The sequence below is a fragment of the Typopeltis vanoorti genome, chromosome 23, assembly GCF_054136105.1.
Source record: "Typopeltis vanoorti isolate ZY-2024b chromosome 23, IOZ_Tvanoo_1.0, whole genome shotgun sequence".
Classification (NCBI taxonomy): Eukaryota; Metazoa; Arthropoda; class Arachnida; order Uropygi; family Thelyphonidae; genus Typopeltis; species Typopeltis vanoorti.
In genome coordinates this window covers 49,676,308-49,692,132 of record NC_143571.1, presented here as the reverse complement: position 1 = coordinate 49,692,132, position 15,825 = coordinate 49,676,308, and the positions used below count along the sequence as shown (strand labels likewise).

The following is a 15,825-nucleotide window of genomic DNA, read 5'->3' as shown; positions in this document are numbered from 1 at the left end:
AAATTTATTTTTGTATATGCGTATAAACTGTTTTGTACTTTAAACAAAATAAAATTTTTCGCAAAAATTTTTCATGGAAACTTATTTTATGGGGGCGCAGAAAAACGTTTTGCACAAGGGCGCCTCCTACCCACGGCGCGGCACTGACTCTCCCAGTACTAAGCCAGAGCATGTAAAGTGTATGTTTCCCGGAAGTCACATGTTCTCCTAGCATGTGACGTAATCTGCTTTGTGTGATAATGTTTTTTCGCAGCGGCAGCAATCCTTGGTTTAAATTGTTGTAGTTCTCGATGTTGCTTGCAAATAAATATTTGATACAAAAAAGTATCAAAGATTAATATTCATCAATGTTGTCAGTAATGTTCTAGAAGACAGGATGCGAGGTCTGACAATGTTGGATAAATAATACATTGGAGAAATACTTAAATAACAAAAATTAATACATAAATAATAAATAATACACATAATATATTGGTAGGAAGCCAATAATTGTGTAAAGTTAATCGTGAAGTGAATTGTACCATCACAGTATCCTATACACGTCCATCAGGGTAAATATCAGAATAAAAACATCAGATTATATGCACCTCATTAATCGCGACTATTAAATAGCTCCAATAAACATCCAAATATTTAAATTCAGTATTTTAAATTGACACATTTTTGAAAAATAGACTTTGTATTCCAGTAGATGGCGCCACAGGAATATATTCCGAAGCATGATGTTTATTAGAAGTTATCTTTAATTTTTTAGGCTGATTTAAATTCTCAACCATGCATTTGAGTTCAATATAGATACTTTCATTCACTGATTCGGTGTTATGCTGTATACGCATACACAGCATAACTAAAGGTTGTTTTTATAAGGTTTTTTTTTTATACTTAGTTTGCAAGGTTATCCATGTCACCAGTATCAAAAGACCTTCACAGAAAGGTAACTATCCCTATGAGCCATTTATCAAGAAATAAAGTAACTTGTTATAATAGTTCATTGAAGGCACTTGTAAATATTTTATTTATGGAGGTGAGCTGATTTATATTCTAATTTGTTATTTTATAATGAGAGGTAACAGATCAATGCATTGTTGAATATTTTGGCCACACAATTTAGCAATGACTGAGAATGTTTAGCATGATTGGTCTGTTATTTTGTATAATGTGACTCCTGAACATTAAAGGCTGTAAACCTATAGCACAATAGCACTATGGGTAGACAAAGGATTTCTTTTATTATTTTTTTAATTTTAATTTTTACTTTTTTTTTATATTTACATGATTTTTTTTTCTGATTTTTTTTTATTGTTCTTTCTAATATGTACATATGTACAATGTACAATGTACATACATAATTACATATGTACAATGATCATCTATTCAGTATATTATTTTACAAGGTTAAGCACTTTGTGCTACATATAATGAGATTTAAATAGTAATGATGATAACAGTTTTTTTTATATAACAATCATAATAATAATTTACAATTATATTGTTCAGAGTTACATAAGTTGTATAATATTACATGTTGTGGTTTACTATTTTTTTTTTCAAGTTTGAAAAGGTGTGATTATACAACAGTATTTACACATATGCAATCTGAATATTATGTGTCCTTATTTTCACAATTATTTATTATTTAAAATAATAAATTATTTACTTTTAAAATATTTTTTTTTACATTACATACATTTGTTACAATTATTATATACATTACATTCATTTGTTTACATATGATACATTACTTACATTTGTTTACATGTGATATTTACATTACGTAAATTGGTTTACATATAATACATACATTGGTTTTCTTGTGATACGTACATTACATGCATTTGGTTACATATGATACATCTTGGATGAGAACTAATTTTTTTTCCTTTCATCCTCGAAGCTTAAATGTAAGCTTATCTGAGGATGACACCAGTTGGTTATTATGTTTTTTTTTTTTTTTTTTGCTGTGTTGGGATGCTACGGAATCTATGATTGAGAAATTCGTGCACGCGCACTCACACGCACACGCACGCACGCACGCACGCACACACGCGCACCTCCCTCCCCCCCACACACAATAAATTGGAATGTACTGATGCGTCGCTGAACTGGAAGCCTGAGCGAATATATTGTGTTTCACTAAGTTTGTATGGTATTTTGGGTGCGTGTTTCTTGTTCGTAGTATTATAATAATATAATGTATAATATAATATAATAATGTAGTATTATTATAATAAATATAATAATAATAATAATAATAATAATAATAATAATAATAATAATAATAATAATATATTTTTTTAACAATTTACACTTTCAGTTTTATATTAAAATAGTTCAACAGATATTTTGGTATTTTGTCATTTACATTTTAATTTTACAATTCATTTTTATTCACAATTCACATTAACAATTACTTTCTATTAACATGCAATAGATAATGCTATACGCATTCATTTCACTTTTCACAATAATAATTAAAATTTAAAAAAATAAAATAAAAAATCCATTGTACAAAAAGACAATGAGACTACAATTTTACAACTTGACAATTCTATATTAACCATGTGAACAATTCGGTACATCACTTTACTTTCACTTATCATTACCTCTCAGAGAATGACATATATTTTTTAATATTTAGCCAACAGTGCTATAATTTCTTACGTTACACGTTTCACTTTCAATATCTTTATAATTGCATAATGTGGAAATTCATGTGAGACAATAATAACGATCATAGTATTCGTTTGCAAATATAGTTCACAGTTACACAAGGTAGTTGATATCATTTATGAGTTAAATTAAATTCCGAACGTATCTATCTTTTAAACTGCTATTATGTAAGATTTTATAATAATATAATATATAAAATAAAATTTCTCTTTTTTATTGGACAAAGTGTTATCTTTATTACAGCCATTTACATTTAGACTATTCACATATTATTTTTTCAGTTATATAATAATAATAATAATAACAATAATTATTATTATTATTATCCTTATTATTATTGGTTAAGGCATTGTGACTTTGAAGTTAATTGTAGCGATTGGCTAATGAGGATTATTTGGTTAAGCCATGATAATCCCACCTACCTCGAAGCATAATTCTCTTTTATGAAGAGAGTGGGATCGGCATACACTATTCATGTTTGATATTTTTATGGGTGGAAAGCAGGCGTTGCGTTGGATTCTGGTGGCTTGTGAAGTGAAAAATAGGTGTGAGTGCTATATTAATTGTGTTGGTATAGCTTCCACAGTTCGCGTTTTAATTGTCTATGCGTTTTAAATTTTGTGATAGGTTGTTGAGTAGCGTGGACATTAGATGTGATATATATATTTATTTTTTTATTGATTGCTAAAATATTTATACATACAATAAACATCTTGTGTGATATTGCACCTTATAATTTTACAGAGTTTAGCACTAAGTGCGCCAATTCCTACATTGGATTTCAATTAAAAATTTTAATAATACTTTTTGCCTTTATATTATGTTTTTACAACACATGTTCTTCTAATATTAACAATGACGATTATAAAGAATTTTTTGTATAATTTTTTATTTTTTATTTTATTTATATATATATTTTTAAAGTTTGAGAAACAGTGATTATACATACAAATTTCTGTATTTGCTTATAAGGATTACTTGTAGATGAGTGACGCAAGTTAATCCCACCTACTTCCAAGCTTGGGTTAGCTTTTATGAAGAGAGTGGGATTTAGCCTTCACTATTTGTGTTGTTGCTACTGTTTATGTATGGGGTGTAGGCATTGGATGCTAGTGATTTGTGATTTGTATATTAGTGTTTATGGTTTCTTAACTTTGTTGGTATATTTTCCAGAGTTCGTTTTTTAAGGTTCTGTAGTTATCTACGTGTTTTAACTTTCTTGGTAGGATGTTGAGTTGCGTGGGTATCTGATGTGATCTCACAAAAGAACCGTATGAGTTGTTGAAGGGTGTGGAGATGTAAAGAGTTGTTGTAGGTCGTGTTATACGATATGTATCTCTGTTGTTTCGATAGGTGATGTTGAAGTAATTCCTTGTTAATGTCATGTAGTGTTTCAGGTTTTTAATGCTCAGAATTCTGTGTATCGCCATGTGCTTGTCGGATATTGGTTGTTGCGTGTAAGGTGTCCAGATCACTGCTGACACGATTTTCCTGTGTAGTGTTTCTAATTTTGTTAGGTGGCTGTTTGATGTATTTGCATAGACTGTTATTCCGTATCTGAGTAGGGATTCGCAGATACCGCGATATAGGAGTTTTGTTTATGTTGGGTGGAATAATGTCTTTAACTTGGAAGAGTTTTACTGCGATGATCCGAAGTTTGGTGTGTAGGTATTCTATATGTTTTGTCCATATAGAATAATAATATTATTATTATTTATAAAATCAAACAAGAATCGTGACGAGTGGAAGTGTCCCCATTGCAGAGAAACGACAAAGGAATGTCGTCTTCGACCGTAGGCGGAAAACAGCACATGCAGAAAACAACCGCAGGCAGTAAACAGCTATCAACAACAGAGGGAATTAAAAACAAAGAAAACAACAACGGAAACCCAGGTGAGCCATCTTTAAATGCATTACTTGAAAATAGATTACAAAACCTAAAAGACTGTTTTGTAATCTATTTTGTTGAACTATTTAAAACACATACCACACAAATTACAGAAAAATTCAACCAATATGATGAATTTATTAAATTTAACAATAACTCGGTAGAAGGTGTATTACAGACCGTTAGAGAAATTAAAAACTGCATTAAAGAGCTAACGGAAAGACAGCATCATATAATTAAAGAGACAACGGAACTACGGCAAGAACTAAACTCTTTAAAGCAACAGTACGAACTCTCAAACCAACAGCAGCACAAAAATGATCTCCTCATAAATGGTCCAGAAATAGCTACGGAACATCTAAGAGACACCGTAATACAACTAAGCCAAAAAATCGGCTCTCCCATTGAATCAAGAGACATCCAGTCAATGCATCGGTTACCACAAAAAAGGAAAATAGAAAATAATACCCGTTCTTCTCCCGTCGTAGTACGACTCACCAACAGCCCAACAAAAACTACACTTATAAAAGCTAGCAGGATTAAAAAACCAGTAGTCAAGGATCTGAAAGGAGACCACGACAATACCCCAGTATACTTGTCCGAATACCTAACGCCATATTATCAGAAAATATTCTACCAAGCAAGGAAAGTAAACACAGAAAACAATTGCCAATTTATATGGATAAGAGACAGCAAAATATTCCTTAGAAAGACACAAGACGCAAAACCAATCGAAATAAAATCCGTAGACGACCTCAACAGGCTGCCACATTGAAAGGAATATTGACAACTCGAAAAGAAAGAACAGCACACCAACCAACATGAATGCAGACCATCAAGCAGACGTAATCACCCAGGAACATTATAATTGCCACATTCTGAAATCAATATCAGAATGGAAACAAGTGACAATCCCCAAAAAAGGACTATCTATTCTCCACATCAACATCAGAAGCATTCAAAAATATTGGCTGACTCTGCAAGCTTATCTGAAGGAAGATATACACGATATAGACATTTTAATACTGACCGAAGTATCTACGACAAACGAAGAGGCATCTACATACCAAATGCCACACTTTCAACAACACAAACACTGCAGACAAACAAGGCGGTGGTATAATAATATTTACCAAACATAAACTAGAAGTAACAGAAATAAACTATAAATTAGAATACGCAGAAAACATATGCATCTAAATTAAAAACATCAAACAAGAAAACTCCCTGATATTAAACGCAATATACAGACCACCCAACTTAAGCACCACAAAATTCCTAGAAGAACTAAACAGATGGCTTTCAGCCACAGAAGTAGGTACCTCAGAAAACTTGATAATAATAGGAGACATTAATATAAACATTAGGAACATAAATAACAACACAGACCAATACCTAGACCTATTATCGGCATATAACATAACAACATCCATACAGTCGTATACACGAGAAGAGATAGTCGGAAACACAACCTCATCCTGCATTGATCATATAAATATAAGGGCCCCTCCAAACAGCCACACAGCAGCCGTCATAACATGCAAACTAGCAGACCATTATTTCACAGCATTACAGTTATACACTGAACCAGAACCCATAAAAATCACTGAGACTACAAAACAGTATTATAGCATTCTAAATGAAACAATAGTAAACGATGAAATCAGAAAAACAGACTGGATGCAGATAGTATCTTTAGACGCTGCTGAAGCTGTATATAATAATATTAAACTTGCATTTAACAAAATATATAACAAAGCATTAACAAAAATAAAAATACGCCCCCAAACGAAACAAAATCCATGGATAACAGACAACATACTAACAGACATATAAAGAAAAGATGCCCTATGGAAACAACTTAAGAAGTAACCGAACAATATTGCTTTAAAAGCTGAATACAAAAGAAAACGGAATCTCCTAACAACCCAGATTCGAACGGCAAAAAGAAACTATTACAGCAACAAATTAACAACAGCTCAGAATGACATAAAGGAAACCTGCCACCTGATTAATGAAATGCTGGACATTATACACAGAACCACTGCCTCGGAAACAATAAAACACAGCTTTGCCTGCGACCCCAAATCCCTCAAACAGTTGGCAAACAACTTTAATCAGCACTTCGTGAACTCTGTCCAAAAACTACAAGAAACAACCTTTCCTCACACAAACGAACATTCTCCACTAGGTCCACGAGCAACCCAGTCGATGTGGTTCCCCACAGTAACAAAAGAAGAACTATCTCTGGCAATTCAACAAATTAACCCTAACGAAGGACCAGGGATAGACGGAATCAGACCAAAAGACATCAAGAAACACTCAACCGACCTACTTCCAGTTATACAAAAACTGTTAAATAAAATCTTCGAAACGGGACACATACCTGAAACACTGAAGACTGCATTAATCACACCTATACACAAACAGGGAAAAAGAAACATTATAAGTAATTACAGACCCATCGCCACGCTCTCTCTGTAATCAACCAAATCATGGATCGCATCGTGCATCAGAAACTCTCCACATACGTTGAAAAATTTCGAATTATACCCAAGACACAATATGGTTTTCAAAAAAATAAAGGAACAGCAACACTCCTGTAAGATTTCACAGATCTAATAAACGCTGCATTGGATAAAAACAGAATAATATTAGTGGTATTCATTGACCTAACAAAAGCAACACACTAACACACAAAACCTTGTTAACGAAACTAACCCATAACGGAATTGGAGGTCGTCTACTCCAGTGGTTTAAAGTATACACGAAAAACAGAAAGCACACCACACGTATAGGATCAGCATACAGCAAAGAGGTACATGTAACCTGTGGAGTACCGCAAGGAGCTGTCCTATCTCCCATTCTATTTCACATATGCACACACACGATATAAGCCAACTCCCCCTAAAAAGTAGAATCTTCCAGTACGCAGACGACACGGCCATAGTATCCATTCACAACAATGCAAATATCGCTTACACAAATATGCAACACGACATCAACCAAATCAGTAACTGGTTAACCGAAAACGCCATATATATATATATATATATATATATATATATATATATATATATAAACCCAGGAAAAACAAAGCTAAATTCATCCTCCTATACACAAAGCGCAGAACCTAAAATCACAACCATGACACAGGTAAAAACAACACGCTATCTCGGACATCACTTCGATGCTGATCAAAGTTGGAATAGCCATACAAACTATCTACATATCAAGCTTAGGATAATAGCAAGCAAACTATACAGATTAAAAGACATTGCCCCAACCCACATAAAAATACTAATCTATAAAGCATTATGTGAAAACATTTTAAGATACGCAATCACATCATACACATTCTGCGCAGACTACAGACTTAATAGGTTACAATGGTTGCAAGATAAAATGGTAAAACTGATAGTCTGGGAACAACCCACTCTTATGCAGGAAGCATGGACAAAACACAAAATATTTAAGGTGAAACACTTATGCCACTACACAGTCATGTTAAAACTACTACAGCCCAACATATAGAGTAACCAGTACAACATATCAGATAACAAGACTACAGTCAACAAACTACATAACATATAAGTACAACAATCAATACGGCAAAGCACTCGAAACTTCTACGTACCTGACATGATAAACAAACTGCCGTTAGACGACAGAAACCTAGGAACATACAGAAAGCTGAAACAGGCGCTGTATAAATATTATAGCGAGAATAAAAATTAGAGCAATTCCTGTTTTTCTCCCCCCCCCCCCACAAACCTATGACAAACCCCCTCTCAAAAACCATCACTACAAGAACACAAAGAAACAAACACACCATGTCTAAATCCAACCCTATTTGCACACACACACAAAAGTTAAACTGTAATAGCAGTCGAAGTCTTCCAAGCACGTACCAACAAACAGTAAAATCAACACTTGGCTTGTCACCAGTATAGGAACATAACCATGAAACCACCACCATCTATCATCTATTATCTTCCTCAGATAAGCTCTGTTATTCACAGTTGCAATGTGTTATAAATATTATATATATTATATAATTATTACAGCATCTATGTATGCAATTTATCTGAGACATAAAAAAATAAATAAAATAAATAAATAAATTATTATTATTATTATTATTATATAAAAAAAATAAAAAAATAAAAAATATTATTATTATTATTATTATTATTATTATTATGTATATTCTATATTCAAAAATTCTGTATAATCTTTATTGTAAATATTAGAAGAACGTGTGTTGTAAATACATAATATAAAAACAAAAAAGTATTTATAAAAATTTTAATTGAAATCCAATGTAGAAAAGTAGCACTTTGTGCTGAATTCTGTAAAATTATAAGTTGCAATCTCACTCAAGATGTTTATTGTATGTGTAAAAAATTTTAGAAAATCAATAAAAATGTTATCATATCATAAAAAAAATAAATATTATTATTATTATTATTATTAATAGACATAAACAGTAGCAACAACACAAATAGTGAAGGCTAAATCCCACTCTCTTCATAAAAGCTAACCAAAGCTTCGGATTAACTTGCCTCACTCATCTACAAGTAATAAGCAAATGCAGAAATTTGTATGTATAATCACGCTTTCTCAAACTTAAAAAAAAAATTATTATTATTATTATTATTATTATGAGAATTTACTTGGAATTTACTTCGATGCAGATATGAACTGGAATAGCCACATAAACCATCTACACAACAAACTCCGAACAATAAGTGGCAAACTCTACAGGTTAAAAGACATAGTTCCCATACGTCTAAAAACACTAATATACAAAGCACTATGCCAAAATATACTAAGATACGCTATAACAACGTATGCTTTCTGTGCACCCTACAAATTAAATAGATTAATGTCGCTACAGTACAAAATGATAAAACTGATCTTTTGGGAACAAAGAGAAAATCACGACCTTATAAACATTGCAATGTCAGAACACAAAATACTGACAGCAAAACATTTATGTCACTATGCAGCTGTGCTGAAACATTATTTCGATACCAACTACAGGACAGTCAGAAATACATACCGTATAACAAGACCTCAGACTACTAATTATATCACATATAAATACAATAATCACTCCAGAAAGGCCACGCGAAACTTTTACATTCCAGACACGATAAACAAATTACCTTTTGAATACAGAAATCTTACAAACTACAATAGCCTGAAAAGAGCTCTAAGGACATACTACGAACAAAAAACACGCATCCAAAATACCATAAAAACTTAATGAAACACAATATATTCGTTCAGGCTTCCAGTTCAGCAACGAATCAATACATTCCAAGTTATTGTGTGTGTGTGTGTGTGTGTGTGTGTGTGTGTGTGTGTGTGTGTGTGTGTGTGTGTGTGTGTGTGTGTGTGTGTGTGTGTGTGTGTGTGTGCGTGCGTGTGCGTGTGCGTGTGCGTGCGTGCGTGCGCGCGTGCACGAATTTCTCAATCATAGATTTCGTAGGTTCCCAACACAGGAGAAAAAAAAAAACAATAAATAATAACCAACTGGTGTCATCCTCAGATAAGCTTCGAGGATGAAAGCAGAGAAATTAGTTCTCATCCAAGATGTATCATAAGTAACCAAGTGCATGTAATGTACGTGTCACATTTAAACCAAAGTATTTAATGTATGTATTATATGTAAACAAATGTATGTAAAGTAAGTATCATATGTATACAAATATAAGTAATGTATCATATGTAAACAAATGTAAGTAATGTATCATATGTAAACAAATGTAAGTAATGTATCATATGTAATCAAATATATGTAATAACTGTAACAAAAGTATGCAATATAGAGTGATTATATCCATTGATATTGTATATATAAAGTGTAAAATTGTAAAAGAAACAACTGTAATAATCATCATTATGAATATTATAATAATATATGTTGTAAACAGTTATTGTTATTATTATTATTTAAAAAAAGACTTTAAGTACAAGAAAGTATTTGTTATGCATAATTGTCTTCATATAATGTATGTAATTTATCTGAGAAATAATGATAATAATAATAATAATAAAAAAGATTGAACTGCCCACTCAGTCTTAGATAGGGTAAATGGCCCTGCCTACTCCCTATACGGGAACAACATAGGCGTTAGCTGATTATTATTATTATTATTATTATTATTATTATTATTATTATTATTATTATTATTATTATTATTATTATTATTATTATCTTCTAAAAAATATTACTCTTCATAAAAGCTAACCCAAGCTTCGAAGTAGGTGGGATTAACTTTCCTCACTCATCTACAAGTGATCCTTATAAGCAAATGCAGAAATCCGTATGTATAATCACTCTTTCTCAAACTTAAAAATAAAAATAAAAATAAAATAAAAAAATAAAAAAATATACAAAAAATTCTGTATAATCGTCATTGTTAATATTAGAAGAACATGTGTTGGAAAAAACATAATATAAAGGCAAAAAGTATTAGTAAAATTTTTAATTGAAATCCAATGTAGGAATTGGCGCACTTAGTGCTAAACTCTGTAAAATTATAAGGTGCAATATCACACAAGATGTTTATTGTATGTATAAATATTTTAGCAATCGATAAATAAATACATATTTAAAAATTATTATTATTATTATTATTATTATTTATCTTTGAATAATCAGAAAACCCCGAAAAAAGAAAGGGGTATATTAATAAATTAAAACAAAGTGCAGATTAAAAATCGTGGAAAATTTTTCATTGTTATTACAGCATACTATAATTTACCAGAAATTATATTAAGATTTTTTTCAACAATAAATAAAATTATATTAATATTATATTATCTAAATGGACTTTAGATAGTATAATGTTATTGTACATGTAATATTATAGTACAGATATGAAAGAATATCAGCATTAATGTATTACATGAATAAGCCGATTGAAATCAGCTGCACATTATATGAACATTGAATAACGCTTTGTTCTTAATGAAGATCAAATACGCAGAAGTTTTGTTGGATACTCGATGTTCATCGAGCTTCATATTTTTTTCCATAGTTACCGAATATTTTCCAAATGTTCTTATTCTAAATCATTTATTCGATCATAGGTGATTCAAAGGCGAGGGGATTATGGAGAACCACGACAAAATTTTACTCAGGATTGGGACAACTACAAGAAAGGATTTGGCGATTTTTTGCAGGAATTCTGGCTCGGAAACGAGAAAATATCGTTAATGAGCACTCAAGAAGATGTTAAACTACGCGTAGATCTCGAAGATTTCGAAGGAAATAAAGCATATGCAGAATATTCGAGGTAAGTAGGGAGTTCATGTTAGTAGCGACATCTATCGTCGAAATTTAATATTCTATGATTAATTGTTTTATTGCAGTGGTTTACCTTTCAATGAAGAGAGGCAAGAAACACTTCTCTTACCCTTCCGCTTATGAAATCTCCTCTCTCTCTCTCTCTCTCTCTCTCTCTCTCTCTCTCTCTCTCTCTCTCTCTCTACTGAATATTTTCATTAAAAATAACGACATATATTACAATCGTTTAGAAAAAAATCATACAAAAAAAATTACAGGCAAAAAATACTAGCTGTGGATGGCGCTAATGTAAATGATTGGTAGTAGAGGATCGGTGTAGTGGTGGAGACGAGAGTTGTACAGTGGGTGTCCTCCTGCGATGAGTCTTCGGGACTCCTTGGAGGTGTCACGAATAATAATAATAATAATAATAATAATAATAATAATAATAATAATAATAATATGCTAAATGCCGGTCTCATTGGCTCAGAAGTTAGCTTGTCCACTCTCCGACCAACAGGCTCCTGGTTCGAATCCAGATCTGAGCATTGATGCATGTGATTGTCTTTAGGTGCTAGATAAATTTGAAAAAAAAAAAAAAAAAAAAGAACGAAACCTCTTAGCCCACAAACGATACTGATGTACTATAGGTATACATAAAAATATATAGCTGTTATGCTGCGCATTTATTGAAGTTGGATGGAATACCAATAATAAATTTATCCAAATTTTTGAAAGGAAAACTCTCCATTATTTATTCACTAAACTGTACACAGGTGACGCTTCATCATGTAAATATATAATGATCAAAGAAATAGTTTTAATTGCGTTTGTCCATTGAATTGAGTAATTTTTACTTTTAAGTGTATTCTAGTATTTTATTTAAGTTTTGATCTGACTGGAATTTCACTTGATTTTATATTTAGTCTTCTTTCTTGTTTTAACTTCGTTCTCAGGCAAAAATCTTCACGAGTATTCTCTTTCGGTTTGTTTTGATTCAAGTTAATACGTAAGATTTTGAGAAAAAAAGTTGTCTAGCAATTGCAATCTTTATTAAAATCAATCAGTATTAACTGCTACTTTACATGATCCTAAATCAAGTTTTCACTAACCCTAATGACGCCCGCAGTGAAGTAACTTCTGGGCGCCGATGATTTTTTAATTTCTTCCTCTGGATATTAATCGCGGATATTTTTTTCTATTTTTCTACGACAAAAAAAATATCCGTTTTTTTTTTGTCGTAGAAAATTTTCATTCGGTACCTTCACTGTTTCCAATACCGTATAAGAAAACAAACATTTATTATTGCAGTTTTTTTCTTTTATTTACATAACGTAAATTCAATTCTCAAAATGGCATAAAAATGTCATAGACTTACGCTTACGTAGAAGTAATACGTTAATTCGATAGTAGAGAAACTTTTAGTAGTCCTCCGCCCCTTTTTTTTTTCTCCAGTCCATTTCAAAGTTAGTCCAGCTTTGCAGCAAGCACAATGAATTAATTTTTCCTGAAGAAACTTTTTTTTTTTTTTTTTAAATTCCAAAACTCCGTCAAATCGAACACAGAACACATAAGTGCATATGAATAAATACGAATTAGAATTTAGGAATTCCTTTAATCTAATCCGCCATACAGATGTCATGTACGTCGATGTTGAGAGGCGAAGACCTTTATATAATGTTAAAGTTAAAAAAAAAAAGACTGCCACTCCTATTAGGATTAGATTTTATTTTATTTTTATTCTTGAATTTCACTGATATTTATCTATAATTTAAAATCCTTAAAATTTACTATATACATCATATTGCTTTTTTTTTTTAAAGAGAAGATGGGGAGAGAGAGAGAGAGAGGGGGGGATAGGGGGGGGAGAGAGAGGGGGAGGGGGGGAGAGAGAGAGGGAAAGAGAGAGATGTCAAATATAGAATGCTAAAAAAGCCGTTCACATCAGAGCAACTCTTTAAGTGGATTTAAGTTTACACAACTTTGCGTACATTTCGTTTGTTTTCTTTCTATCCAGAACAGGAAATAACTGGGTCATGCCACAGTAGAACCACGTGTAGTGCCCATAGATATCCAGTAGCCACTTCCTTTCTGTTATACAGAACACTTCATAACCCGAAGGAGAAAAAAAAGTAACCGGAAACAGGAAGAGAAGTCTAAATAATTGATCACTGGTTTAAAGCATATATATTTTTTTCATCGTGTCTTGTCCTGTCAGACATCAAATGCAGTTTTTTTAATTCTCCTTTCCTTCCGTATATAATTAGCAACTCCATGTCAAATGTTGAAAGTTCTTTATTTATTTAAACAAAAAAAAAGTGTCACAAGTGAATAAGCGGTAAGCTACAGAACTGACTTTTCTGTGCTTCGAACGTTTGAAAAGATAATACTGACAAAAAACAAACAACAAAAACAAACAGAAATTTCCATTTTAGTCTAATTTTCTAAGCAAAGTGACATTCTTTTCTATCACGTCACCGGAAGTGATTTAGAATGTTTGTTTCAAGCATTTTAACTGAAAGAAACTCTCTACACAGCGCCCGCATGCTATTTTTCGAAAATTGCTGGGAAAATAGTATGAGGGCGCTGTTGACGTTAAAGTTGAATATCGTTTGGTATCGCAATGGCGATTTCTGTAATTGTGGCAAAACCTACTGCGTTATTTAACTCTGTTATTTCTTAGTTAATTATTAATTTCATTTCTGTTTTCTTGATGTCATTTGTAAATAATTAATATCATTCATAATATTAAATGATATATGGAATTATCAATATTTTGTTTTGATCTTCTATTTTTACCATTTTACTGCGTATGAATTATGCAGATTTCGAGTTGAAGGAGAAAGCGAACAGTATAAACTTAGTGTTGGAGGTTACTATGGGAATGCCACAGATTCTCTTAGTCTTCATGATGGGAAGTTCTTCTCAACGGTTGACAGAGACAACGACGAGGTAGCATCCTGCTGCAACTGTGCAGACACATTCAAAGGAGGATGGTGGTATTATAGGTAAATTTTCAAACACTTTTTAACACTATTTTATAAACAAACTTTATTTTAATTTTACATCAAAGCAACCATTGATGATATCGGTATTGGCACTGTTGTTTTATAGGCAATAAATTGTTGGAAAGAACAATATCTATTGATTATTACAAAGAGCTTCAAATCAAGAGACAAGCGAAGGTTATTTCTCCCCCCCCCTCTATCTAACTGAATAGACTCTACTGGGCATTTTTAGACTGCACTGAACTTCACATGTACTTCATGAAGTGGATCGCGACTTTTGTTACATTTTAAAATGGCAAATACTGCTCTGTTGTGCATCGGTAAAACATATGGTCAATGGACTTGAGTGGGAAAGACCATTGACCTACTGATCTAATTGGAAATGCAGAAAGAGTGTCCAGAGATTCAGGAAAAAGAGGCGAGGTAGGAGAGTTTAAGAGAACCAGTTTGTACAAGGAACTGGCAGAGAAATTCACACGAATTTTCCTTTCTTGTAGTATCAGTAATTTTCGCTCGGACGTTAGCTTTCATAAAATAGTTCAGCTTTGTTCCTGGTAAACAGATAAATATTCTTTACCACAGTATTCGCCATATATTGCTAACAAGAAAACTGGTGTTTCTTGATTTTCTCTGTTATTGTAAGTTAACAAGGCCAGAATGTTACTATTTATAAAAGAAGTCGAGCATCATAGGATGCCTTAGATCGACAGATAGAAATGATTTTTATGTAAGACTATTTTAGATGTTTTCGAAGCTGAAAAAAAAAAACACGCTTTATTGACACTCACCCCTGACGCTGTTAATTCCTACAACATAGTCCTAGTCCTACTGAATCTATCTAATTCTCTTCCGGATGAGATGATTACATGTACTTAATATTAACTTTTTATGTACTGCATTATGCGAGTCCAGATTGCAGTTCGACACATTCATGGTTAACATGATGAAGAGTTTGTTTT

At 32.0% G+C, this 15,825-nt stretch overlaps 1 protein-coding gene across 1 annotated transcript in view; it reads left to right on the top strand.

Annotated features, from left to right (window-relative positions):
• LOC150093839 (uncharacterized) overlaps positions 1–15,825 on the top strand; it is a 60,061-nt gene that overhangs the window by 43,833 nt on the left and 403 nt on the right. Inside the window, exons 4-5 of the mRNA XM_090413069.1 lie at positions 11,663–11,868; positions 14,684–14,866. Coding sequence (XP_090269195.1) covers positions 11,663–11,868; positions 14,684–14,866 — 389 coding nt within the window. The remainder of the gene's footprint in view (positions 1–11,662; positions 11,869–14,683; positions 14,867–15,825) is intronic.